This window comes from Lytechinus variegatus, chromosome 5, assembly GCF_018143015.1.
Source record: "Lytechinus variegatus isolate NC3 chromosome 5, Lvar_3.0, whole genome shotgun sequence".
Lineage (NCBI taxonomy): Eukaryota > Metazoa > Echinodermata > Echinoidea > Temnopleuroida > Toxopneustidae > Lytechinus > Lytechinus variegatus.
Window position 1 is genome coordinate 14045272 of NC_054744.1, and position 27860 is coordinate 14073131.

The 27860-nt window shown below is 38.5% G+C and overlaps 1 protein-coding gene across 11 annotated transcripts; it reads right to left on the reverse strand.

The window, feature by feature from the left end:
• On the reverse strand, positions 1-27860 carry LOC121415504 (deleted in malignant brain tumors 1 protein-like). Of its 11 annotated transcripts, XM_041608710.1 has the most exons (25): positions 27651-27860; positions 22957-23283; positions 22285-22608; positions 21262-21585; positions 20555-20878; positions 19870-20193; positions 18739-19062; positions 18180-18503; positions 17523-17846; positions 16782-17108; positions 16182-16511; positions 14821-15147; positions 14006-14344; positions 12297-12626; positions 11408-11737; positions 9900-10226; positions 7589-7918; positions 6669-6998; positions 5459-5791; positions 4938-5249; positions 4236-4565; positions 3039-3362; positions 2317-2637; positions 1276-1605; positions 1-488 (listed from the first exon to the last, which is right to left on the reverse strand). In XM_041608710.1, the coding sequence occupies exons 1-25, from the start codon at positions 27748-27750 to the stop codon at positions 202-204; spliced, it is 7902 nt and encodes a 2633-aa protein (XP_041464644.1). In that variant the 5' UTR covers positions 27751-27860; the 3' UTR covers positions 1-201. The 11 variants fall into 11 exon arrangements, with proteins under 11 accessions (XP_041464644.1, XP_041464645.1, XP_041464647.1 ...); XM_041608711.1 differs by lacking the exon at positions 22285-22608; XM_041608713.1 differs by lacking the exon at positions 19870-20193.

Here is a 27860-nt window from a genome sequence, read left to right on the forward strand (position 1 = left end):
GTTTTAGAAAACTGAACAATAATTGACGCTGAAGCTCTAACATAGCCCCCCCCCCCTTTAATCCCCAGCAAGGAAGGTAAAGTATATTCCCCGACGGACTCAAAACAATAGAACGTCAACCTCTAGGAGCGTGGTGTCCATCTGTCTTATTTGGTGAGCATATAATGTTGGTCAAATCAACAATGGCAGTATTTCATTTCGTCATGGAAGATTACAGTTAAACCAGATACTGTTTTCAGCAGGTTGTTGATCACTCAACCTATCCAAAGCAATCTCTGAGTCCTGTTCCAGAGGTGAGTCGTGTACCAGAGTTATGAATGAAAACTGACTCTTTGATTTCCTACAGGTCCAACACACGGCTCCGATGGCAAGCAGCGTCAGCAAGAAGAGACACACACCTACGGATGCCAAGACACCCACGACACTTGCAGATGTAGCATACCGTGGCTTTGTCGAAGCATGGACGCCAGGGTCCGTGGTCGAAGGAACTGCAAAACCAAGGCAGCCATTAGTGATTCTTAGGTTGTCTTTTTCTTTGAAAATAGGTTGAAGATGAATTAATGAAGCTACAATTTGCGTAATGTTTAAATAAACGGGATTCAGAGTTGTATTTTCTTTGTCAGATGAAAGTAGTTAGTGCTCTTGAATTATCATAGCCTTGGCAGTTCATGAAGTAAATGAAATACGAATGAGGAATAAAAAGTGGGACTGGGCGTACAAAGACGTTTTGATTATTTTGAAATAATTGCCGATATGAATAATTTCACATTAATACAAAAGTTTGAACATAAACTATTTTATAATCTTTGGCAAGGGGAAAAATGATTAATCAATGAATGAAAAATGAATTGTCTCTATATACACTAACCCAGGGAACTTTGGCCCAGGACCTTACCGTGTAATTGACCATACTCACAGGACTAGCGTGAAGTATGGTCGAAATAATTCTCCGAATAAATAGTTAAAACAGAAATCAAGCACTTACCACGATTATATGGATGAAGGTCTAACGAGTGGTAGTTTCCTGACATCTGGGCACAAACTGGAACCTCAAAAAAAGAAAAGTTCTCTCCTTCTACCCCCGTCTCGATCGGCCATTTTTGTTATGAATCGTAACAAAATGGCCGATCGAGACTGGGTAGAAGGTTCCAGTTTGTGCCCAGATGTCAGGAAACTGCCACTGGGTTATATATACACCAGATGAAATTTATACATAATAAAGGGCAAATTATGAAATGATGGCACGTTCTTTCACGTTACTTCATCTAAACTCACCATAACAGTAAACTCCAGCATCTTCAGAATGTCCGCAGTTGTGGCTACCCCATCCGTCATTACTACAATCAGTCAATCTAGACTCGGATCCATAACAGCCGACATCATCGAGGTATATGGGATCAGAGCCTTGTCCATATGTGCTACGACCTCTGGCCCCACCAACATCGCCCATGTATCCAAGTTGTCGACAAACTACCCTCGCATCAGCGTCATCCCAACCGTCATCGCAGATTGTCCCCCAAAGACCATTGTGGAAGATCTCAACCCGACCTTCGTTTTCAGTCGAACCATTTACAAGGCGAATATCTCCATCATTTGCACTGATTGCTGTAAAAGATGAATAAAAAAGAAAATCAACATTGTACATTGATGAAACTGTTAAAAGAACATGTATAGCCAGTTTTCAAAAGAAAAAAAAATATTCATAATCCCCTCCCCGTCCGATCCAATGTGGTTCTGTAATTTGCAATGCTCAAGATGTCAATGCTGAAAGAATGGAAGTGATTTAGATTTCGTTAACAGGATCAGTCTTATGAAAGCGTGAGATAAAATGGGTGGATTCTCTTTCTATTTTTTGTTTATAGTTTTATTAGTTCATTCAGAATTTCAACAATCACATGCACGAACTTACATAAGCACATTGTGCACCCCATCCATAATTTCTGATACACAAGTCAAACGATAGTTGGTATATAAAAACAATGGACGAACAATTCCGGAATAAAAGCGGCAGAAACAAGAGTCATTTAATTCCAAACATACGATAATATATCGGCCTCGGATCCCTGATCCATCCGGAGTTGTTTAAATTATGTTTTTCAAGCTTTGATCTACACTTAAAAATTTGAACATTCTATGTAGCGATTCCTTACAATAGCATGATCACAACTTGAAATTCATCACTTCGAAACAAGAACAAAATTAAAAAGATATAGTGATCCAAACCGTAACGTAACATCTCTTAGATTTCTAATCGTATCGCAATAGCACCATCCCTAGTTAATTCTTCTCCTGAGGTAACAGAAGTGGACCACTTACTTTCACAGGATACCCCAGCGTCTCTAGAATGTCCACAGTTTTGACTTATCCATCCCTCAATACTGCAATCAATCAACTTAGACTCAGACCCCTCGCAACTGTCGACATCGAGTATTGGGCCAGATCCTGGTCCGTATGTACCCCCAAGCACAGATGTGCCGACATCGCCTTGGTATCCCAGTTGTCGACAAACTACCCTTGCATTATTAACAGTCCAACTATCATCACAGATTGTACCCCACTCGCCGCCATGAAAGATCTCGATCCGACCTTGGTTTGGAGTGGGACCGTCGGCAAGGCGAATCTCTCCCTCTTTACCATCTATTGAGATCGAGAGTAAAAATAAAATGCACTTAAGTACTGTACATTGAATTAATATGGTCTTTCAATACACGATAAAAACAAATAATAGGGTCAGCTGGGTGCAACTCTTATTCTAGTCATACTTGACTATTTTCTAGTCATATTTTACTAGAACAGAGTTATTTCTGACTAGAATATATGTCAGAAATGTGAACATCAGTGATTGCCATATCAGTTGCTCCCAGCTGACTACTGGTCTAGTCAATTTAACTGATTTGTTTTAAGAGTGTACCCGAAAGGGCTAAAGTGGCTATGATATTTTTATTTCATCAAAAGGTAGAAAAGTTGAATAGTTCTTCTCAAGGGACATTCTCAAGATATCTGCAACAGTTTTAGGGAGTTGCTTAATAAATACATACCACCAATATTGCAGTAAACTCCAGCATCTCCAGAATGTCCACAGTTGTGGTTAAGCCAACCGTTACTGATGCACAAAGTCAATCTGTCTTCATTCCCCTCACAGGCAACATCATCAAGGTATATTGGACCTGATCCGTGTGGGTATTTACCACCACTCCAGGCTGTACCAGAAATGTATCCAAGCTGACGACAAACTACAATTGCATCAGCATCGTCCCACTCGTCATCACAGACTGTTCCCCACTGACCATTATAGTAGATGTCGACCCGACCTTGGTTTGCAGTAGATCCGTTACGAAGACGAATATCTCCGTCATTTCCAACTTTAAATATAATGTGTAATTGAGAGATTGACACGTAGTTATACACGACAAAGAGAGCTCAAATAAAAAAAATATATATGTTAGGTCAATGAGATGTAATTGTATAAAAAAAAGGCAACTCTTTTACACTTCATGTGAGTTTTCATACAGCTGTTCGTAAGTTTAGAGTGACTTTGAGAACGACCGGTGGTCCGTTCTTGTGTTAAATGGTATACACCAAAATGTTCATTGGCGGCAATGGTTTAGCGCGTAAGATTGGTTCACCAGTAGTTCTTAAAGTCGCTCTTAACTTACGAACAGCTTAAGGAACGGCACTCAGTCTAAAAGAGCAGATACATTCTGAAAGTCATTGAAGGAAATAGTAGAAGCATAGACACAATGCTAAAAGATTGAACAGCTGCGCTTATGCACAATTATTATCATATTATTATCATTATTATTATTATTATTGATTGCTCTAGGTTTCCTGAAATTTTCCCTTTAGCGTACTTGATATACTGACTTAATATTCGAGTTTCGTTTATACAATCTAAAGAGAACCAACACGATACTTGCTTCCACGACTCAATCAATATCTTTGACCGAAGTATCATTCTCGTGAACATGCTGAAAAAAAGCGACATTCTATCGGTTGGGTTCTTGCATTTATTCTTATCTTGAAGGTGTCCCATATTTTCGAGACCTTGATCAATTTATTATCGCCATTAAAAAATGTCAATGCTGTTCAATTAATATTTTTTGTATTAAGAAATAGGAACTATACCGATAATTTTACTGTCAACTCATGATCTTGGTGGACATTTACAAAATGGATCTGTGAAACAGAACAGAATCATTAAGGGTTTAAATGTGTTGGAATCGAGAAGGACTTACCATCTATGCCGCAGTAAACCCCTGCATCTTCATAATGCCTGCAGTTGTTATTACCCCATCCACCATTATTACAAGTGACCAGCCTGGATTCAGACCCAGAGCAGCTGACGTAATCAACATGTATCGGTCCATGTCCTTCTCCGTATGGACTCTCAATCCTGGCCTCGCCAACATCGCCTGAGTATCCAAGTTGTCGACAGACTACTCTCGCGTCAAGGTCATCCCAGCTGTCATCACAAACTGTACCCCACTGGCCATTGTGGTAAATCTCAACCCGACCCTCATCAGGAATGTCTCCATCCATAATGCGAACGTCTCCTTCGTTTTCATCTACATCAATTTAAATGAAATACGATATTAACCCTAGACTACTGATCTAGTTAGAGGTCCAATAAGACTGGCCAGAGATTAAGGTTAAGAATGGGATCATTCAGGGTTTTCTGATGATATCGTTGAAAACATAACATGCAACAACATCATGCTAAATCGGCCCTGTTCCGGATGCAACATTTAACTCACATTGTGTATTTTTCTTCTGGTACACTTGAATGTAAAAATTGCAAATATATACAGTATATATGTGTGTGTGTGTGTGTGTGTGTGTATATATATATATTTCTGATTTGAGTGAAGATATTGTAAATTGGATAAATGTTATATCACTGCTGCCTCACTCCATTATACAAGAAGGAACAAACTCACCATAGCAGTAAACTCCAGCATCTTCAGAATGTCTGCAGTTGTGGTTACCCCAACCGTTGCTGATGCACAAACTTAATCTGTCTTCACTCCCCTCACAGACAACATCGTCAAGGTATATTGGACCAGATCCTCGTAGGTATTTACCACCACCCAAGGCTAAACCAGAAGCGTATCCAAGCTGACGACAAACCACACTTGCATCGGTGTCATCCCACTCGTCATCGCATACTGTTCCCCACACACCTTTATAGAAGATCTCAACCCGACCTTGGTTTGGGGTGGAACCGTTAACAAGTCGAATATCTTCGTCACCTAGAAAGAGAAATAAAGATTAACCATTCAATTTACAATTGTTCTGTTGAATAATGAAAACTATCATACCCTTTCAAAGAAATAAATCGTGAGCGAAGACGCATTGGCCTATTACAAACTGACCGAAGAATTAGTCAAAAAGAAACATAAAAGCTATAACAGTTTGGCCATATTTGCAACAATTCTTAATATATTATATTATTACTCACGAATGACATGGCAGTAGACTCCAGCATCTTCAGAATGTCCGCAGTAATCATCGACACCCAAAGCGTTGACGTCGCATGCATCTAATCTGGCTTCATTTCCCGCACAGTTAACTTTGTTAAAGTATATCGGGCCAGTTCCTTGTCCGTAAGTAGCACCGCTACTGGCCACAGCGTCAACCGAATATCCAAGTTGTCGACAGACTACTCTCGCGTCAAGGTCATCCCAACGGTCATCACAGACTGTACCCCACTGATCGTTGAAGTATATCTCAACCCTACCTTCGTTCATTGTGGGGCCGTTGACAAGACGAATGTCTCCAGGCTCATTCGCAACTTACAAGGGGAAAGAAATTATAAACAGAAATTGTATAATTCATTCCATTTTCGGCATTAAACGGATTACTGTTTGACATCTTCCTGCAATTTTTTTAATGGAGATAAGGTGTCAGCAAATAACTTTTTGAAAAAAAAATATGAGATGTAATATTTGTTCCGGATTCATGTACCGCAATATGATATATACTTATCTGACAAGGGTTTTTAACAAAGTGTTATCAATCGGGACGCATGACCTATACCGTAGATATTCATGCATCTTCAGACTATTTGCAGCTATGTCTACCCCCAAATACTTAGATCCTGAAAAAAAAATGATAGCATCAGGGGTATATTTGGCAAGACACTTGGTAAGTACCCTCGCTACAGAGTCATCCAAACTACTGTATCTAACAGTCCCAACTGGCCGATATTTTCGATTTCAGCCAGGTTTTGGTTGACCTTGATCCATACATAATGCTAATTTCCGTTTTATTTTTTGACGAAGAAATTAATGTTTGAGAATTTCTTGAAGTCATATTTTAAGCCATTAAATTTTTTTCTTTTGAAAAACAAAATATTATTAGTTTTGTACATACTGTTGAAAAAAGGGTCAAATGTGCCAGAGACGTAATAAGAGCCGCTTTATAAAATATTGGAAGATAAGCCTTGTAAGATTTTTTTTCTCTTAGCAACAATGTGAAGACATTCCATTGCATACCGTTAATATTACAGTAAACTTCAGCGTCTTCAGACGTCTTTTAAGAAGTTGGTGGCAAAGGATAATACCAGCTAAGATAAATTCCGCACACCATTTTCTGACAACAAGTCAAGGGTCAGGAAAGGTATTCCTTGGAAATATCTAATTAGAACGATTCAAAATACTTATACTCACCATCAGTAGGGCAATAAACCCCGGCATCTTCAGAGTGCCCACAGTTGCTGATGTACCAACCGTTGCTACCGCATTCATCTAACCTAGCTTCATTTCCCTCACAGAGAACATCGTCAAGGTATATCGGGCCGGTTCCTTGTCCATATCTAGCAAGACCATTGGCCTGACCAACGCCTCCCAAGAATCCAAGCTGTCGACAAACAACCCTCGCATCATTGTCGTCCCAATCGTCATCACAAACCGTACCCCACTGAGTGTCGTGGAAGATCTCAACCCGACCTTCGTTTGGTGTGGAACCGTTTACGAGACGGATTTCTCCTTCATTTCCAACTTTCAAACAAAAAAACACACGATACAATACGAATAATTTAAAAGGTAAAAGGCTGTTTGATCCTGGAATAAGCGACAAACATCCTCTTCAAGCAGGGGCGGAAATCTCTCCCAAAAGGTAGGGGGACAAGGGGCTGGAAAATTTGACAAGCAAAACAAAAATTGATATCACCCAAAACTTAAGGTCATTTCGACGAAAATAAATTTGACAAGCAATAAAAAAGAAAGGTTATCATCCCATCTCGTCCTAAAATACATGTTTTATTTCGGTTTTGAATGATGTATTTCTTACCATGTCCCCTGGGATATCCGCCCATGTCTTCAAGGTTAAAGATTTGACCGATACTGAAGATTGGATCAATCAATTTTGTTTAACTTTAAACCCCAAACTGTGGTGATAACTGATAACGGTCTGCAAACGTAGACTATACTAAATTATTACTCGTGAACACTTCTACCAAGAAGCACTTTCTTATACCAAGATGGTCGGAGTAATGTTGTTGCAGCTAACCTGATAAAGGTCTTGCATCCAGCCTAAATTTGAAATACTTACCACCACCCCCTTAAAATATTAGCAAAGTGAGGAATACCTTCATGGCCACAGTGAACTCCAGCATCTTCAGAATGTCCGCAGTTATGGATACCCCAACCGTTATTATCGCATTCATCTAACCTGGCTTCACTTCCCCCACAGAGAACATCGTCAAGGTATATCGGGCCAGTTCCTTGTCCGTATCTAGCAAGACCAACAGCCTTCCCATAGTGGCCCGAGAATCCAAGTTGTCGACAAACAACCCTCGCATCAGTGTCATCCCAATCGTCATCACAGACCGTCCCCCACTGACCATTGTAGTAGATCTCAACTCGACCTTCGTTTGGGGTGGAACCGTCAACAAGACGTACTTCACCATTCATTCCATCTATTGAGAGAAATAAAAAATATAGCATTCGCCGGGATTACTCTCCTTTCTTTCAATACAAATTAAAAGTAGAATGGATAACCATTTCATTTTATATAATTAAACGGGTTCAAGAATGCCGCCAATGGTGAATAGTTTTTTTTTTCGCTTTTACAACCTCCCAGTCGTGCATTGTTTGAGCAGCATGTGCATTTTGGGTTTGAAAGTTTGAAAACTTTATTGAAACTCAAGACCCTTAAGGGGTATGACAGGTTACAGGACATATACACATTAAGTATCAAACTAATACTGATGGCAATAAATAGTAAGTGATAATTAAGAAACAGTGATAATAATAATAATAATAATAGTAACCATCACCAGCGCTCAGTGCATGCAAGGAATTACTCCTGCTGGGTACCCATTTACCTCACCTGGGTCGAGTGCAGCATAGTGTGGATAGATAGTATTGATGGTGATGATGATGATGATGATAATGATAACAATGTAATAATAATAATAATGACAACTTTAATTATAATAGGTATAATTTAATGATAATATTGTATAGTAATAGGAGAAATCACAACGAGTAAAGGTGAGAGTAGATAAAACTCAGGCACATCCTGAGAACATGGTTGTTTTTTTCTCAAAACAAAAAATAAAGTTATAAAATAATAAATAACAAAATACAAGAGAAAATAAATACAAAACATAAAAATTAACTAGATCATAAGATATTTCATTCAAAGATTTAAATGAGAAATAATATAACAGCCAATTTTGAAAGCACGCATTTTTTCTTGGTATTAAACAGTTGATTCACTTTACAAGTATTGGGATCAATCCTGTAGTAGAGTCTCAATTATGGATTTCGCTGCGGAATTTTGTGATACAAACAACGAAATTTGCACAAGGATTTGATTTCGGAGTCACTCAATATTTCAAAGTATTTCTCATGGTGGTTTGATTGTTGAAATCCGATAATTCAAGCATTGTGATTTTTTGTTTCAACCATTTCATTCTTGATTTGTGGTATCATTCATCCTTAGATCTATCATCTTTTAAAAATTATTCAAACACAAATCTGATTGATCTGGTTGATTATTCTAGGTATAGCTTAAACCCAAGCGATCGAGCAGATCCTTATTGCTGAGCGATACAAAAGAATTTTCCTGTCTTAACAATGGATATTGATAATGGTACAACACATTAGATATTCTAGAAGTTTTACTATAACAAGTCGGTGACAAAACATTAGCATAAGTTAAAAAATAACATTTCCAATCTTCTGCCTACCTAGTTCTCCATATATCATACAATTTACTGAGATGCCATCTAAAAAACGGGCTCTTTAAAATGTGCCGGTGTAGCAGCAGATATCGTTCTTTACTCAGAACCATATCTGCCGAGTTCACGCTGTTTAATTTCATTATCTATTTTCCAATTAAAAATGATAGATAAATAATGGTAGGTCCTAAATATAATTTTGGAGAGAACGGGAACCGTGTGCATGCAGATCGAGAAACGACAGCAAGAACGATATATACCGAAGAGAAATTGGTTCTGAAACCGCTAGAGTTGTAACACGATCCGCCGGCAGACAGTCTTCCTAGAACCGTATCTACAACGGCGATTACTTAGGCGCGCGCATATTATATAGATACGTCTTTTATGTCATAATTGAAACCTGGAAGGTGGTGACCTCAGATCCGTCTGTGCGATCCTTCGAAAATTTTAAGGAATTTGAACAAGCTGTCCACTACAAATTTACACCGTCGACCTGTTTTCTAAACAAATAGTTCAAATTTGTTTAAATCAATGGTGTTATCGACGATGCAGGCATCTTAGGTACTTGTAATAACATGCAAAAGCACTCGGCGCAAGCGCTTCATGCTTTCGAATATTGCAATACCCTCGAATGCGATGCATCTCTACAACACGCACCTCATAAATCAGCGGGGGGGGGGTTTGGTATAATAATAATATTGTTAAGACTGACCATCAATAGTGCAGGAAACACCAGCATCTTCAGAATGTCTGCAATTATTGATACCCCAACCGTTGTTATCGCATTCATCTAACCTAGCTTCACCTCCCCCACAGAGAACATCGTCAAGGTATATCGGGCCAGCTCCTTCTCCGTAAGTAGCACGACTACTGGCTACAGCGTCGCCTGAATATCCAAGTTGTCGACAAACTACCCTTGCATCAGAGTCATCCCAACTATCATCACAGACTGTCCCCCATTGGCCGTTGTAGTAGATCTCAACCCGACCTTCGTTCATGGTGGGGCCGTTAACAAGACGAATGTTTCCGTCATTTGCGCCTATCAAGGTGAATAAATTACAGTCGAAAAAAAGTCATTCCATGTTCTGCAGCGTCATTAAATTGTTCATTAAATAAAAAAGCAACAACATTCATACTACAGACAAATTTTACAAGTCTCAGCAGATAGTGTTTGGAAAACAATCATAAATGATTTTTTTCCGATTACAGTGACAATGAAATAATATGAACTCATATCCTGACAAAAAAATAATATCATCGATCGAGATACAACGGGCCAGATCCTTGTCAGTTCGCCTCCCCCCCCCCCCCTTCCCCTACATTCCTGGTTTTACCAACATCGACTAGTCACCAAGGTTTATTGGCCTTGGTTGAACTTGATCCATATGCTGATTTTCTATCTTTTTGACGAGCAACACTATGTTCGATAGGAAATTTCTGTTAGGTAATATTTATATCGTTAGATTATTTTTCTGAAAAAGACCAGATAGCATTATTTTTTACACACTGCTTGGAAAAAAAATCAAATGTGCCAGCAATGAATAAGCCAGTTCATGGTTAGCTCATGATCAACTTTTCTCAAATGACCTTTGTGATTTTTCATTAGGATATTAAGCACTATCATTTTCAAATGTAGATGTTGCGTAAGCATTACCGGTAAAGTATTCTAAGTCTAAGAACAAAGGTATTGTATAGACCATATAGACCAGGTGACTGGAATATTACATCAGGGATAAAGCTTGGAAATCTGTTATATTGTCTGCCTTTGTCACATTTGACTATTGTTTAGGCTACTGTGAAATACCAGTAATTATGAAGGCTCTATTTATTACTCTTCAGCTTGGATGTGATAAAATTCACAAATGCTATATCAGAGAATTTGAAAGCCACCTTCATGGTTTATAGCAAATGACCTTTTTCTGCTCGTGCGCAGTTTAAAACCGTGAACAAGCTTATTAGCAACCATAATGTAAAATTGTTGAAAGGTATGTCTTCTAAGAAATTAAGAAAATTTGGTAACATCACTCTTTGCAACAAGTTTGAAGACATCATTGCATGCCATCAACACTACAGTAAATTCCGCATTTTCATAGCACGCTGGCGGGCGGCGAGGGATAATTCCAACTCATACAACTCTGACTAGAGTTAAGAGCATCTTTTCTCAGGAAAGGTGTACTTTTGAACCCCTACATCAGGGCGCTTCCCAATACTTTCACTTACCATCAACAGTGCAGTAAACCCCAGCATCTTCAGAATGTCCGCAGTTGCTGTTGTACCAACCATTGCTGACACATAAATCTAACCTCGCTTCATCTCCCTCACATCCAACATCATCAAGATATATCGGGCCGGATCCTTGTCCGTATATAATGGGACTCCTGGCTTCACCAACATCACCTACGTATCCAAGTTGTCGACAAACCACCCTCGCATCAGCGTCATCCCAACTATCATCACAGACTGTTCCCCACTGATCGTCGTGGAATATCTCGACCCGCCCATCGTTTGGAGTGGAACCGTTTACTAGGCGGATCTCTCCTTCCTTTCCAACTTTCAAGAAAACAGAAATAGAATGATACAAGACTAAAGTATAAGTCTGTAAACTCCTCGGATAAACAACATTCCCATAGAGATTCAAGATTTGAATAAAAAACCCTGAACCCCCCCCCCCCCAATTAAAAGTTTGATTAAAAGTTTGACTGAATTGTTTCCTCAATCCTACTTAAGTGACCACGTAATTGTGAATGAGTTTTATAGACATCTCTAACAGTTTATAGATCTATCAAAAGTTGGAATCTAAGTTTTTCCTTTACCATTGCCCTACATCATAACAATTTTCCTTACTATCAACAATTGGGGTGGTGTCAATCTTTTCCTTCACAATCATTCGACATAGATTTGACGAACAAAAACTGACGAAGTAGCATTCCTCCGAAATATATTTTTTGCTCTGATATGAATAGGACCATCTACTTGTATACCAAGTAGGCACAACCTAAATATTCACCCAATGTCATGATACAAAGCTCTCTGCCATTTTTGGCATTGTGTTAGACTGATGACTAAAAAAGAATCCCCATCTTCAGATGTTAGCAAAATGAGGACATACCATCACTGCCACAGTAAACACCAGCATCTTCAGAATGTCCGCAGTTATTGATACCCCAACCATTGCTGACGCATGCATCCAATCTAGCTTCATTTCCCTCACAGAAAACATCATCAAGGTATATCGGGCCAGTTCCTTGTCCATATCTAGCAAGATCATTGGCCTTACCAACGTTGCTCAAGAATCCAAGTTGTCGACAAACAACCCTTGCGTCGTCGTCGTCCCAATTGTCATCACAGACTGTACCCCACTGACCATTGTGGTAGATCTCCACCCGACCTTGATCAAGAGAGTACCCATTTACAATGCGAACATCTCCTTCTGATGCACCTGTAACAGAATATAGATTAAAGCAGTGGTCATGTTAGAATGAAATAAGGCAAGATTTGTTGGTCCTAAATGGTCTTGGTAATAAACTTTTTTTTCATTGCAATATTAGAAACAATGAAAAGAAATTTCATATGGATAATATTTTTATTAAAGAAGTTTTGCAGTCTTGGTGTGAGTTAACTTTTAGTGAAAATCCTCCTGCTGAGTTTATTCACAATCAGGTTATATGGAATAACTCTTGTATCAAGGTAAATGGTTCTTTACTTTTTAAAAAAGATTGGATAAATAAAGGTATTATTAGGTTAAATCATTTGTTGAAGCAGGATGGTAACTTTCTCTCACATTCTGATTTTGTTTGTAAGTTTGATATTCATTGTAATTTTCTTGATTATTATTCTGTTATATCTGCCATACCAATTGAATGGAAAAGAACCTCCTAAAAAAAAGTGAATTACCAAGAGGAAATTATATATAACATAAACAAGGTAACAAAAGTGTGTAAATATATTCATAAAACGTGTGTTGAGAAAATTTTTTAAATTCCTATTTCACAAAACAAATGGAAAAGTATTATTTCAGATCCAATCGTTACTTGGGACAAAATCTATATGATTCCTTTTAAATGTACTTTTTCAACAAAGCTTAGATGTTTTCAATACAAAATTTTTAATAATATTCTTGGCGTTAACAAGTACTTGAAAACTGTTGGTATATCACATTCTGATTTATGTTCCTTTTGTTCAGCACACACGGAAACTATTGCTCATTTATTTTGGGAATGTCCCCTTACTCGTCGATTTTTAGATGATTTTGAAAAATACACTCTTAAAAGTGAAATAAAATTATCTTTCAATGACTTTGTATTTGGCATACCAGCTGGAAATTCTTTTTTTAATTTTGATATTTTATATGCCAAATATTATATCTTTTCAACTAAATGTTTAAAAGGAAATTTATCATTCTCATCATTTCAGAAGAAATTAAAGTATCAGCATGAGATAGAACGAACTATGCACATGCAACAAAATAAGTTTATTGTATATCTTGATGAATCGAGGCACATCGAGCTTATTTAAATTATGTATTGTGTATATGTATGATATTGAATTGGATGTATCACATACATTTTGCATTTGTTTATATGCGTTGTGGAGAAATATTGAATAAAGACTTTCTTTGAAAAAGAAAAAAAAGATTTGTTGGTCCCTTTTCTTCATTTCATCTCGCAAATTTACTTTTTGGGAGTAATTCATATATGAAATCTACAATTTTGAAATATATATTCAAATATCCCTATAGTTATTCTACTATCGTGCTGCAGACAATTTGAGATTATGCCTAATAATCAGTACATTGGTTTTATTTTTGTAATAAATTACCATCAGTAGGGCAGTAAACTCCTGCATCTTGAGAATGTCCGCAATTGTCGTTGTACCAACCGTCGTTGACGCATAGATCCAACCTTGCTTCATATCCCTGACATCTAACACCTTCAAGGTATATCGGGCCGGATCCATGTCCGTATGTAATGGGACTCCTGGCCTCACCAACGTCGCCCGAAAATCCAAGTTGTCGACAAACCACCCTCGCATCACGGTCATCCCAACCATGCCAACTATCAAAGCAAATCGTCCCCCATTGACCGTCGTGATAGATCTCCACCCGACCTTCGTTTGGGGTGGAACCATCAACAAGGCGAACTTCGCCATTCAATCCATCTATTGAGAGGGATCAAAACACAGCATTTGCAAAAATTATTCAATGTATTATCAGAGAGATACAAAGTGAAATCGCTCCATTTTGCATTGTCATGATATTAATATTAACTCCCATTTCCACAGTGTCGTTTCAATCGTGAGCTGATTTTCCAAGGGCCTTGGATAACGAAACATATTGTCTTTTTCATTCAAATTCATCGAGCGCCTGCTTAGAATGCAGAAGGTCCTTCTTTTAAGCGTTAGGCATGACTCGGCCATATATCAATCTTACCTCTGCTTCATGTGGTACGTGCTCCATCCATCAGGCGCCCATTTTCGCTAATCAGGCTTTTAAAAGTAGTTAAGTTTCCCAAAGAAAGTTATTTAATATTAAATTTGAAAATGATTATTCAGCACTATCTTTCAGTTCTATGAAACCCATCCCCTCCAATTATCGAACGATGATGAGTTCTTTAAAAAAAATTATTAAGACCTACCACCAGCATCGCAGTAAACTCCAGCATCTTCTGAATGTCCGCAGTCGTGGTTATACCAACCATTACTGTTGCATAAATCTAACCTATCTTCATTCCCGTCGCAGTTAACATTATCGAGGAGTATCGGACCCGATCCGACCCCATAAACACCAAGAACCCTTGCGTTAACATCACCCAAGTATCCAAGCTGTCGACAAACTACCCTTGCGTCAGGGTCATCCCAGTAGTCGTCACAGACTGTCCCCCATTGGCCTTCATGGAAGATCTCAACCCGTCCTTGGTTCGCAGTGGAGCCGTTAACAAGGCGGATATCTCCTTCATTCCCAACTTTCAAAATAAATAATGAAAATATTAAAACCAAAAGCTTACAAACTCAAGTAACAATCTTTGCGAGAAAAGTTGCATGCAATATTAAACCAACATTCAAATAACATGAAATAAATTACTTGTGATAGTGTCGGCAATTAGCAAGCGTGTTTCATAAAGCTGTTCGTAGGCTAGGAGCGAATTTAAGAAAGACCGATGAACATTTCTTAAGAGCCAAATAATCACCAATTAATAAAAATAATGGTGAATATCATTTACCGCAGGAAAGGATCACCAGTCGTTCTTGAAGTCACTCTTAGCTTACGAATAGCTTTATAAAACGGCTCCGGGGACGTTTTAAAACGGTGATAAGTTTGAAAAAATAATAAAGATAAGATTTTGATCTGGATAGTCGGAGGAGGTTGAAGTTCAAGCGTCAAGGTGCATCAAGGTTCCTTGATGTTGCCTAGTATGCAAATGGGACGTTCTGTTTTAGTTCAAACGGAAAAGGGAATTGGAGTAATAGAGGAATAATGAGAGCGGCATATTAATTTTTTTATGACCAAGATATGGAAGCTATTTTGAGGAGTTAAGACCGCGGATGTTTGGCTTGAGTGAACATGTTTTGTTTTTTTTTACTTTCAGATGAATGACCAGAGTAGACAAGGTAGAAGGGCAACAGAGGAATACCGGTACATGAAGAGACAATTTGGAGATTACGACGGTTGGGTTGAAGAAAAAGGGGTACACCAATTTTTTTTTTTTTGAAGTGGAGGAGGTAACAATAGTTTTTCAACATTGAATCAAAATTGGTTTCATAAGATTTGATGAGAGTCTCATATCTGAAGAATGTGATGATTAAACATGCTTAATCTGAAGAATGCAACAATTAAACATGCTTGCAAAGAGACTTCCTTCTCAAGATGCTACATATCGGGGACAATGTTACTGATAAGAAAGAAAGTGTTTATACGTGCGAAAACTTTCAATTTGCTTCTTATATTCTAAAAAAAAGGGAAATGAAAATTTTCACTCCGCACATTATCAATACTTACCGTCATTACCACAGTAAACTCCAGCATCTTCAGAATGTCCGCAGTTATTGTTACCCCAACCGTTGTTGAAACATGCATCTAATCTAAGTTCATCTCCCTCACAGCCAACATCATCAAGATATATTGGATCTAATCCACGACTATACACACCGCCATGCCTTGCAACACCAACGTCGCCTGAGTATCCAAGCTGTCGACAAACTACCCTGGCATCGTAGTCATCCCAGGCGTCATCACAGACAGTACCCCATAGACCATTGTGAAATATTTCAATCCTTCCATCGTAAGGACTGAACCCATCAACGAGGCGGATATCTCCCTCTTTTTCACCTTTGAACGAAACGAAAATACAGTGCTTATTACTGATGTTATCGGTTGTGATGCTTTTTTTTCTTACTGATATACTGTTTGTGTCATTGTCGTAATTAATGGTCGGAAGCAAATAGGACTAGCAGAAATAAGACGTCAAAATAATTATCATGGACCTCCCAAAATAATGCTCAATAGGATCATAATTCTACATCTAAATGGAAAATGCTCTAATCAATCAAAGATTATGGCTACGAATGTTTCACCATAATCGGATTACTTAGAACATACCAATAAAATCACAGAAAACCCCTGCATCTTCAGAGTGTACGCAGTTGTGGATGCCCCATCCACGGTTACTGCAGTACATCAAGCTAGACTCGGATCCCGTACAGTCGACATCATCGAGGTATATTGGCCCTGATCCTTGTCCATAGTGAGCATAACTCCTGGCCAGAACATCACCTGAGTATCCAAGCTGTCGGCAAACTACTCTCGCATCATTAACATCCCAACTGTCATCGCAGACTGTACCCCACAAGCCATCATGAAAGATCTCTACCCGACCTTCGTTTGGAGTGGGGCCATCAACAAGACGAACATCACCTTCCGTGCCATCTTTGAAAAGAAAAAAAGAATTGCCATAAATCCGTGTACAAACGCAGCATATAATATATTCTAATCAAAGATTCATAATTCACTTAACATTTTGCCTTCCTCTCCCAAATCCCTATCAGTTTACAAGACATGACGACCGAATAACTTAGCTATGGCTTTATACCTAACGAAGCCATGTGACAAAACCACTTGTCTAAAAACCGTCCCGCTACGACAACTAGACATCATGGAGCAATTTCCTATGATAAACTACTACAGTTGAAATAATACGTGAAGGAACACCCCTCCCCATTTTTTTTTAAGAAAAAATCTAAATAACAAACAAATAGGGACACTGAAAAAAAATATGAAAAAGAGAGTCAGTTACAAACCTTGAAATGATAGTTTATTGAAAAGAAAGATCAAAGTACAAACCTTGGCAGATAACACCAGCATCACTCTCGTGTCCACAGAAGTTGTTATCCCAACCGCCTCTCTGGCATAAATCCAGCCGAGTTTCGTTTCCTTCACAGTCAACGTAATCAAGGTGTATAGGACCAGATCCTTTTGGATATTTTCCACCATCCAAAGCTCCCCCAATGTTGTTTGAGTATCCAAGCTGTCTACAAACTACTCTAGCATCATAAACATCCCAACTATGATCACAGACTGTACCCCACAGGCCATCGTGGAAGATCTCTACCCGACCTTCGCTTGGAGTGGGACCATCAGCAAGGCGGATATCCCCTTTTGTACCATCTTTGAAAAGAAAATGATCAGCAGTATATCCATTCATAATTACGTCTTTCACTGTATTCAAATCACACGTTAAAATTACCTTGTTGTGATAAGAAAGATGGGCATAGATGACTAATAATGGCAAACATGCATACATGAAACCGATCTTCCAAGGTGTTGAGGATTATTCATTGTATAAAGAATTATGTCTGCATGTAAACGAATCATGATGAATACTAGTCTCACACACACATAAACATTGCATAACTTTTCAAAAAGTCAATCTAATGTTGAAAATACAATGATCTTTGATTCCGTCCCAATGCAATTGAAAAAAATGGTCTTAAAACAAACCTTGGCAGATCACACCAGCATCACTCTCATGTCCACAGAAGTGGTTATCCCAATCGCCTCTCTGGCATGAATCCAACCGAGTTTCGTTTCCTTCACAGTCAACGAAATCGAGGTGTATGGGACCAGATCCACTCGGATATTTTCCACCGTTCAAAGCTCCACCAATGTTGTTTGAGTATCCAAGCTGTCGACAAACTACTCTAGCATCATAAACATCCCAAATGTCATCACAGACTGTACCCCACAAGCCATCGTGGAAGATCTCTACCCGACCTTGGTTTGGAGAGGGACCATCAACTAGGCGGATGTCACCTTCTGCGCCATCTTTGAAAAGAAAATGATAAGCAGTGTTTCCATTCATGATCACTTCTTTCAATTTATTCAAATCACATTTATAAATTGCCTCGACGTGATAAGAAAGATGGGCATAATTTGTAATTGAAAAATTGTTTTGGAGGTGGGCTTGTCAATATTTTTCTCCTAAAAATTTGCCCCCCCCCCCTTTCCGAAAATCTTTGATCCGCCCCTGAAAAAGATGGTCTAAAATCTAAAAACAAACCTTGGCAGATAACACCAGCATCACTCTCATGACCACAGAAGTTATTATCCCAACCGTCGATCTGGCATAAATCCAACCGAGTTTCGTTTCCTTCACAGTCAACGTAATCAAGGTGTATGGGACCAGATCCACTCGGATATTTTCCACCGTTCAAAGCTCCACCAATGTTGTTTGAATATCCAAGCTGTCGACAAACTACTCTAGCATCATAAACATCCCAAATGTCATCACAGACTGTACCCCATAAGCCATCGTGGAAGATCTCTACCCGACCTTGGTTTGGAGTGGGACCATCAACTAGGCGGATATCACCTTCTGTGCCATCTTTCGAAAAAAACGATTAGCAGTATATCCATTTATGATCATTATTTTGTCCGTATTCAAATCACACTTATAAAATTTAACATAATGTATGCATTATTTAGAATTGCCTTGATTGCTTGGAAGGTAAGTTGATTAAAAAATTGGGCAGAAGCACGTCAGCTTTCGGAGGTGTTGTACAATTGTTTTTTTTTCTTTCAGTATCGATATGACTACATTATATAGTAACTTTCAGGTATACCACATAGTTGAATATGGAATACCTGCATTGATTGAACATTACCTTTAATCAGACGATTATAAAGATCCTGATCGTAAAAAAAAGTATTCATCGGTCAACATAAGATCTGTGATGTATAATAGTAACAATAATGATAATATACAAGACGTATTTAGAGCCCTTTCCATCTTGATTAGATGCTCAAGCTCTTCAGAGCGTTAGAGAAAGAGCAAAAAACAGCAACAAAAACTAACTTACACAATACAAGTCATATTCGAACTTTAAACAATGAAAAGAATAAGTCGATGTCTGTCAAAAAGCACTCTTGCAGGTATGTTTTCAGGTTGCCCTTGATGGGGGTCACTGATCTCTGCGATTTCAAAATCTATGGAAGAGAATTCCACAGGTTTGGCCCTGCATGAGTCAAGTCCCCCCCCCCCATGATTTCTTAGAAACTGGACCTTGTAAAAGATAACATGATGCGAATCGTAATTCCTATATAATCCGATAGACAAATGACAGAAAATGACAATCGACTTTTCGAAGGTATCGAAAAAGGAATGAAAATGTATGACAAGCTAAAAACAAACCTTGGCAGGTAACACCAGCATCACTCTCGTGTCCACAGAAGTTATTATCCCAACCGTCGTTCTGGCATAAATCCAGCCGAGTTTCGTTTCCTTCACAGTCAACGAAATCGAGGTGTATGGGACCAGATCCACTCGGATATTTTCCACCGTTCAAAGCTCCACCAATGTTGTTTGAGTATCCAAGCTGTCTACAAACAACTCTAGCATCATAAACATCCCATCTCTCATCACAGACTGTACCCCACAAGCCATCATGGAAGATCTCTACCCGACCTTGGTTTGGAGTGGGACCATCAGCAAGGCGGATATCACCTTCTGTTCCATCTTTGAAAAGAAAATGATAAGCAATATATCCATTCATAATGGGCATTAATGACTGAAAATGGCAAACATAAATGCATGAAACCGATCTTCCAAGGTGTTGAGGATTATTCATTGTAGAAGAATTATGGTTAAAGTCTCACACAACATACATTGTATAAGACTGCACTAACGTACAGTATCTCTTTTCAAAATAAGAATGAAAGAATATTATAAGCGTCAATTAAAGTGTAGAAGCATAATGGTCTTTGAATCCGTCCCAAGTGCAATATTTGATCCATGAAATGCAATGAACTTTAAAGCGAGAACAAGATGATACAGAATGAATGATAATTTATGGAAGGAAAGAAGCTTTAAAACAAACCTTGGCAGATAACACCAGCATCACTCTCGTGTCCACAGAAGTTATCATCCCAACCGTCGCTCTGGCATAAATCCAACCGAGTTTCGTTTCCTTCACAGTCAACGTAATTAAGGTGTATGGGGCCAGATCCTTCAGGATATTTTGAACCTTCCAAAGCTCCACCAATGTTGTTTGAGTATCCAAGCTGTCGACAAACAACTCTAGCATCATAAACATCCCAACTGACATCACAGACTGTACCCCACAAGCCATCGTGGAAGATCTCTACCCGACCTTGGTTTGGAGTGGGACCATCAGCAAGGCGGATATCACCTTCTGTTCCATCTTTGAAAAGAAAATGATAAGCAATATATCCATTCATAATGGGCATTAATGACTGAAAATGGCAAACATAAATGCATGAAACCGATCTTCCAAGGTGTTGAGGATTATTCATTGTATAAAGAATTATGTCTACATGTAGAAGAATTATGGTTAAAGTCTCACACAACATACATTGTATAAGACTGCACTAACGTACAGTATCTCTTTTCAAAATAAGAATGAAAGAATATTATAAGCGTCAATTAAAGTGTAGAAGCATAATGGTCTTTGAATCCGTCCCAAGTGCAATATTTGATCCATGAAATGCAATGAACTTTAAAGCGAGAACAAGATGATACAGAATGAATGATAATTTATGGAAGGAAAGAAGCTTTAAAACAAACCTTGGCAGATAACACCAGCATCACTCTCGTGTCCACAGAAGTTATCATCCCAACCGTCGCTCTGGCATAAATCCAACCGAGTTTCGTTTCCTTCACAGTCAACGTAATTAAGGTGTATGGGGCCAGATCCTTCTGGATATTTTGAACCTTCCAAAGCTCCACCAATGTTGTTTGAGTATCCAAGCTGTCGACAAACAACTCTAGCATCATAAACATCCCAACTGACATCACAGACTGTACCCCACAAGCCATCGTGGAAGATCTCTACCCGACCTTGGTTTGGAGTGGGACCATCAGCAAGGCGGATATCACCTTCTGTGCCATCTTTGAAAAGAAAACGACCGGGAGAAAACGATTAGCAGTATAATGCAGTATATCAACTCATAATCACTCTTTTCATCGTATTCAAATCACACTTTAAAATTGCCTTGTTGTGATGTGATAAGAAAAATGGACATCAATTATTCAAAAATGGCAAACATGCATACATGAAACCGATCTTCCAAGGTGTTCAGGATTATTCATTGTACAAATAATTATGTCTGCATGTAAACAAATCATGGTAAATACAAGTCTCACACATACAAGAACATTGTATAACATACAGTATCACTTTTAAAAAATAAGAATGATGGAATGTTACAAGCGTCTATCTAAGATTTGAAATACAATGTTCTTTGATTCTGTCCCAAATGTAATATTTTACCCATAACTTGTAATTAGCTTTAGACCAAGTATAAAATTTTAAAAAGATGAGGTGCGGATCCAGGAGGGGCACAGCGGGTACTTGTCAACCCCCCCCCCCCCCTTGAGAAGGGAAATTGAAAATTTGAAATGTAAAAATGCCTTTAAAGCAGAGGTGAAGACCTTTTTTTCGGGTAAGAAATATTCTTAATTTCTAATTGAAAACCTGTTTTGGAGGTGGGCTTGTCAAAACTTTCCTCCTAAAAAAATGCCTCCCCCCCTTTCCGAAAATCCTGGATCCGCCCCGGAAAAGGATGGTCTAAAATCTAAAAACCAAACCTTGACAGATCACACCAGCATCACTCCCGTGTCCACAGAAGTTATTATCCCAACCGTCATTCTGGCATAAATCCAACCGAGTTTCATTTCCCTCGCAGGCGACGTCATCAAGGTGTATGGGGCCTGATCCCCTCGGATATTTTCCACCAGCCCAGGCTCCACCAATGTTGTTTGAGTATCCAAGCTGTCGACAAACTACTCTAGCATCATAAACATCCCAACTGTCATCACAGACTGTACCCCACAAACCATCATGAAAGATCTCTACCCGACCTTGGTTTGGAGTGGGACCATCAACTAGGCGGATATCACCTTCTGCGCCATCTTTATAAAAAAAAATCGATTAGGCGTATAATCGTTTACAATCTCAACATTCCTAATAAAAAGATGATTCCTGATTCACTTGAAATTTTGCCCAAGATTGCCAAAAGATAGAGGATAAATCAAGTTCCTTTGTTTTTACAATGATGCGATCAAAATCCTTCCCCCAAAATCACGTTCAGACAAAATGGAGCAATTACCCATGAGAGACTACTAGTGTTGACGTAATACGTATAGGAGCACCGAAACCCATTTTCAAAGTACGAGTTTTAGGACAGTTATAATCATCCCAACCATAGGCAACAAATAGGGAACTAAAAAAATAAAGATGTATGAGAGTCAGATACCAACCTTGACAAATAACACCGGCATCTTCCGAATGTCCACAGTTCTGAATATCCCAGCCGTTGCTCTTGCATAAATCCAACCGAGTTTCATTTCCCTCGCAGGCGACGTCATCAAGGTGTATGGGGCCTGATCCCCTCGGATATTTTCCACCAGCCCAGGCTCCACCAATGTTGTTTGAGTATCCAAGCTGTCGACAAACTACTCTAGCATCATAAACATCCCAACTGTCATCACAGACTGTACCCCACAAGCCATCGTGGAAGATCTCTACCCGACCTTGGTTTTGAGTGGGGCCCTCAACAAGACGGACATCCCCCTCTTTTTCAAATTCTGAAAAGAAATTATAGAAACCTGCTTTTCACTGCATACCTTCTCTCAGGACTAAGAATTTTCCCATATCAAAATATCCTGGTGCAGCACCTATCAAAATATCATGGTGCAGCACCTATCAAAATATCATGGTGCAGCACCTATCAAAATATCATGGTGCAGCACCTATCAAAATATCATGGTGCAACCCCCTATCAAAATATCCTGGTGCAGCCCCCTATCAAAATATAATGGTGCTGCCGCTATCAAAATACCCTGATGCTGCCCCTATCGAAATACGTGCTGCCCCCTATCAAAATATCCCGGTTCTGCCCCCTATCAAAATATGTTAGTGCAGCACTACAACAGAATATCCTGGCGCCACTTCCTTTTTGAAGGGCCTGTTACAACAGATAACGTCGCAGCAATGCATAAGTTCACAATCGAGGTCTACGGTCGTAGCTTGAACTACTAACGCATAACGTCGCAAGATTTAACGCAAAATGTCTCAGCGGTATTCGATTCAGTTAAATACAGATAACTCAGGACTCTATAGTTAAATACAGATAAGATATAAAATATGTTTCCTCTCAGTATTTTTTAAGCTCGGTCATCTGAACATTTTTAAACTGTTGGAGGGGCAGACGCAGGTGCAGGGGAGGGGTCAGTATCGAATTCATTATCTGGAGGAGGCGTTTGACAAAAAAAACATGTATTAATGAAACGCAAGTATATGCATACCACCGTTTATCTGCACATATCGTTATATCAATTTTTATGTAATTAAAGCACCTTTCCATGTTTTTTACAGACAATTTCAAATACAAATTTAAATACATTCATTGTTCATAATATTTTAATAAAGAACTTATATTTCGTATGGTTACTCGGAATTAACCATAAAAACTTCAGCACGCGATTCGCACTCGCATATATTTTATATAGGTCTATAATGCCCCAAACTGCTCAGAATGTTCAATTTTGGGGTCTAAATCACGGGCGTAAATCCCGGGGGATGGGGGATACATCCCCTCTCCAACACTTTTCGGAGAGGGGGATGGCATACAAAATTATCCCCCCCCCTCCCCTCCACTTTACAAGATAGAAAACTTTTTTTAATTATCAAATCGTTGATGATACTGTTGATATGTGAATTCATCTTTAAATGCTATCAGTGCTTAAAATATGCAAAGTTATGCGTTATTTTCTCTGGCTAAGACGCGTTGACTGTGACATCATGTGTTGGATGATAATCGCATAATGTTATTTCCTGCGACATCATGCGTTGGTGTGACAATATGCGTTATGCAGTTGTAACAGGGCCTATCAAGGATTTTTTTTTACTTCAAAGGTAGGCCTAGTATGAACGATTTTTCTTTTCCTTCAAAACTACGCCTTCATATGAAATCTTCTTAGAAGACATTTTATTTCAGTTGTACGCGCTATGTAAACCTATAAATGTTCCACGTTTATTTTTGGAAACGATGCAATTGCAAATATAATTTAGGTTACTTTATAAATTTCGTTATTTTTCACTCGTGCACAAAAGGACTTAATCAGCATATATGACATTGCAGTGTTTGTTCGCAAACATGCATGTACAAGCATTCATTGACATGGTTGATGATCTTTGACAAAACACATATATATCCCCCCACTGACATTGACTGAGTGAGACCTTTATCTGTTATATTATCTCTCTCCGAAACGGGTCATTACATCAAAGTCAGTAACTACAGTATTTGTACATGTATATGCAAAGACTAACTTTGATCATCTAGAGGGTTTTCATGCAGAGAAGCCTGCACGGAGTTTCCTTTCGATGGAGAAGAAGAAAAAGAAAAAGAAGATTGTCTATCTTCTTTGATAGACAATCGATGAAATAATGTTTTCATTATTTTATTGAAAATAAAAGGATCTGCTTCTGAAAATATTATGTATCCCATATTAGTGTGTCCATATAGATAGAAATCTTCATCAATTAACATCGTGACGCAAATCATGTATGAATTGAAAAAAAAATGGTAATCAAAACAATTCCAAAAGCCGGATCGATGATTTACCGGACTCTAATTCGACAATAAGCTTGGAAAGGAGAAGATCCACATCCTGACAATATAGAGTTTTCACAACTGCAATGGAGACGAAATCAAGAACGAGGTAAATATATTGGGAATGCCCGTCAAATGACAAAAAACACCTGGAAGGTCTTTGTCGAAAACTGGTGAACCGGAACAACACTTTTGTCCTAAGTTTTGGAAATGATATGACGAAAAACAGGAAATATGTCGTTTGTCCAGAATCTATGACAAAACTTCGGGGGGGGGGGGTTATTCACCAATTATCGACAAAGATTTTTGGTTCTGGCATCCGACAATGAATTGTCTATTTTTTATTAGTTGTGAATCGTAAAAGCAAAAAAAACTACCTAATCTTAATACTTCGTTTCCCCGCAAGGAAAGGTACGCAGGTGACGCCGAATTATGCTTGCATGAACCCATGAATTGAATGAAAACGAAAGCTTGTACGAGCATCCAAGAGGAATTCAAAAATCAAAAAGGGGGGAGGTGGTGTTTTCAATTTAGTTTTTGCACAATGCACATATTCATAAGCAAATAGACAAAGTTCAACCAAATATTGATACATGTTAATGATGCTGCATGCATTTGTGCAATGCTGAACGTCATCTCTAGAACTATGAGTCTCTGCAACATGCAATAATTTGAAAGAGACCTGAAAATATCGTTATTTCAACGAAATCTAGTAGGTACCATCCTAACAAGTGTTGCGAGCTAGCTTAAAAGAATTGCTGGGGGAGTTTCAAATTAGGGGAATTATTAGGAAGGGATGCTTAGAAGGAAAATGATCAATGATGACATTTAGAGAGGGTCATTGACTCACTCAAGATCAAATGGAAGACGACAGACCCTACATACTTTGAGAATGAAAGATTGGATCTCATTACCAAGAAAAGGGAGCCCCTATTTGATTATTACTGGGCACTAGGCATTTGGGCACTTATATAGAGATCACAATATAATCCTGGAAGGGTGGGCGCTGCACCCAAATTACAATTAAATTATAGCTCAACTATACGAGTGTAACACGTAAGGAAGCATAGGATATCATGTCGAAATAAGTTGCATTTTATCGTATCTAAAAAATGGACACTTAAAGCTGCAGGTGATAGCTTTGATATTAAACGAAAAACAAAATGGTCGAAATGAAGAAGATTGTCGAAAGAATGGATTGATAAGAGGTTTTGTGCATGTGAAGCGAAAGTGACAATGGGGAAAATAATATCAACACTTTCGGGAATATTGGTACACATAAATCTATTCTCATGCTTCTTCAATCTTCGGACGGAAAGTCATGCATATAATCAACTTTCTTCCCAAAATAGTTATACAGAGGATGAGTGGTATGAGACTTAATGATTACGAGGATGTCTCGGTTGAACAATTTCTTTGTCGCTGACACAAAAAGGATTGTATTTCTCTTCCTGATACCATTAAGTTGACCTATTTAACTTGCAAAAATGTCAAAAATGTGATCTGCTTCACTGTCTTTTAGGTCTATTTAGTCGGTCAACCATAAGTGGTACAGTTAACTACTATAAAATGTAAATTAAACATGTTTAAGAATTTGATCTGCCACACGGTTGTAGATTTAACTATGAATTTCTACCCTCTATGTAAATTGCATTTTTGTATCTATATCCATCTCAATCTAACGTGTAGTCTGAAATTTTGTCTTTAAACAAGTCCACACCTAGATTTCCAAGAATGCATATAACATTTCCATTTAGGCCCTATTTGAACATGCAGGATGAATAGCACTGTCGATTAAATGCCTTGCTCATGGATAATACTAGGTTCCGTGGCCGGGAATCGAACCTCGGGTTTGTCCAGTGGGCGAATTAAACCCCTCGGCCACGGCACCTCCGTGGCGTTTTATTTTGGTGGAATTTTTGGGGACAGTTAAGGAAGATCTATCAATCGGCTCCTAAATTTATGGAAGTGATGTAGCGTTTTCGTTTAAAAAGGAGCAGCACGACATAGGCCTATATAACTTGCTACATTCCAGTCAATGTGAATTTCCCGTTCTTTTATAACATTCTATTTTATCAAATGCTGAAAGGTCTCCCAAGAAATTGAACTAAAATACCAATATTATCAGAGCAACCTGAATATTAGCATATATCTATTTTCATAGCAGTATAAATTAAATGATAAATTGATATATGACTATAACAGGTCTCCATGGCGATGCTCATCAGGAGATATCACTATAAATGGTACTGTAATTCAATAAACAGCACAGTGAAAATTAAGTGAATTGTGAATCCAACAGACCTCAATCCAGTTAGAAACTCATATGTTACTTACGACATTGTATGAAGGGTGGACAGAAAACAGCGATAAGAGGCAATATCCATAGTTTACTTCTCCACACTAGTTTCCCTCCAACGGCAGGCGACGCCATCATTTCACGTACAATGTCAATGGTGCCATGCGATCAAACCCGTACGTATGACTTAGGCGAAAATTAGCTCTCGTAAATACTGTATGGGATGGTGCATGCACATTTGCAATAGA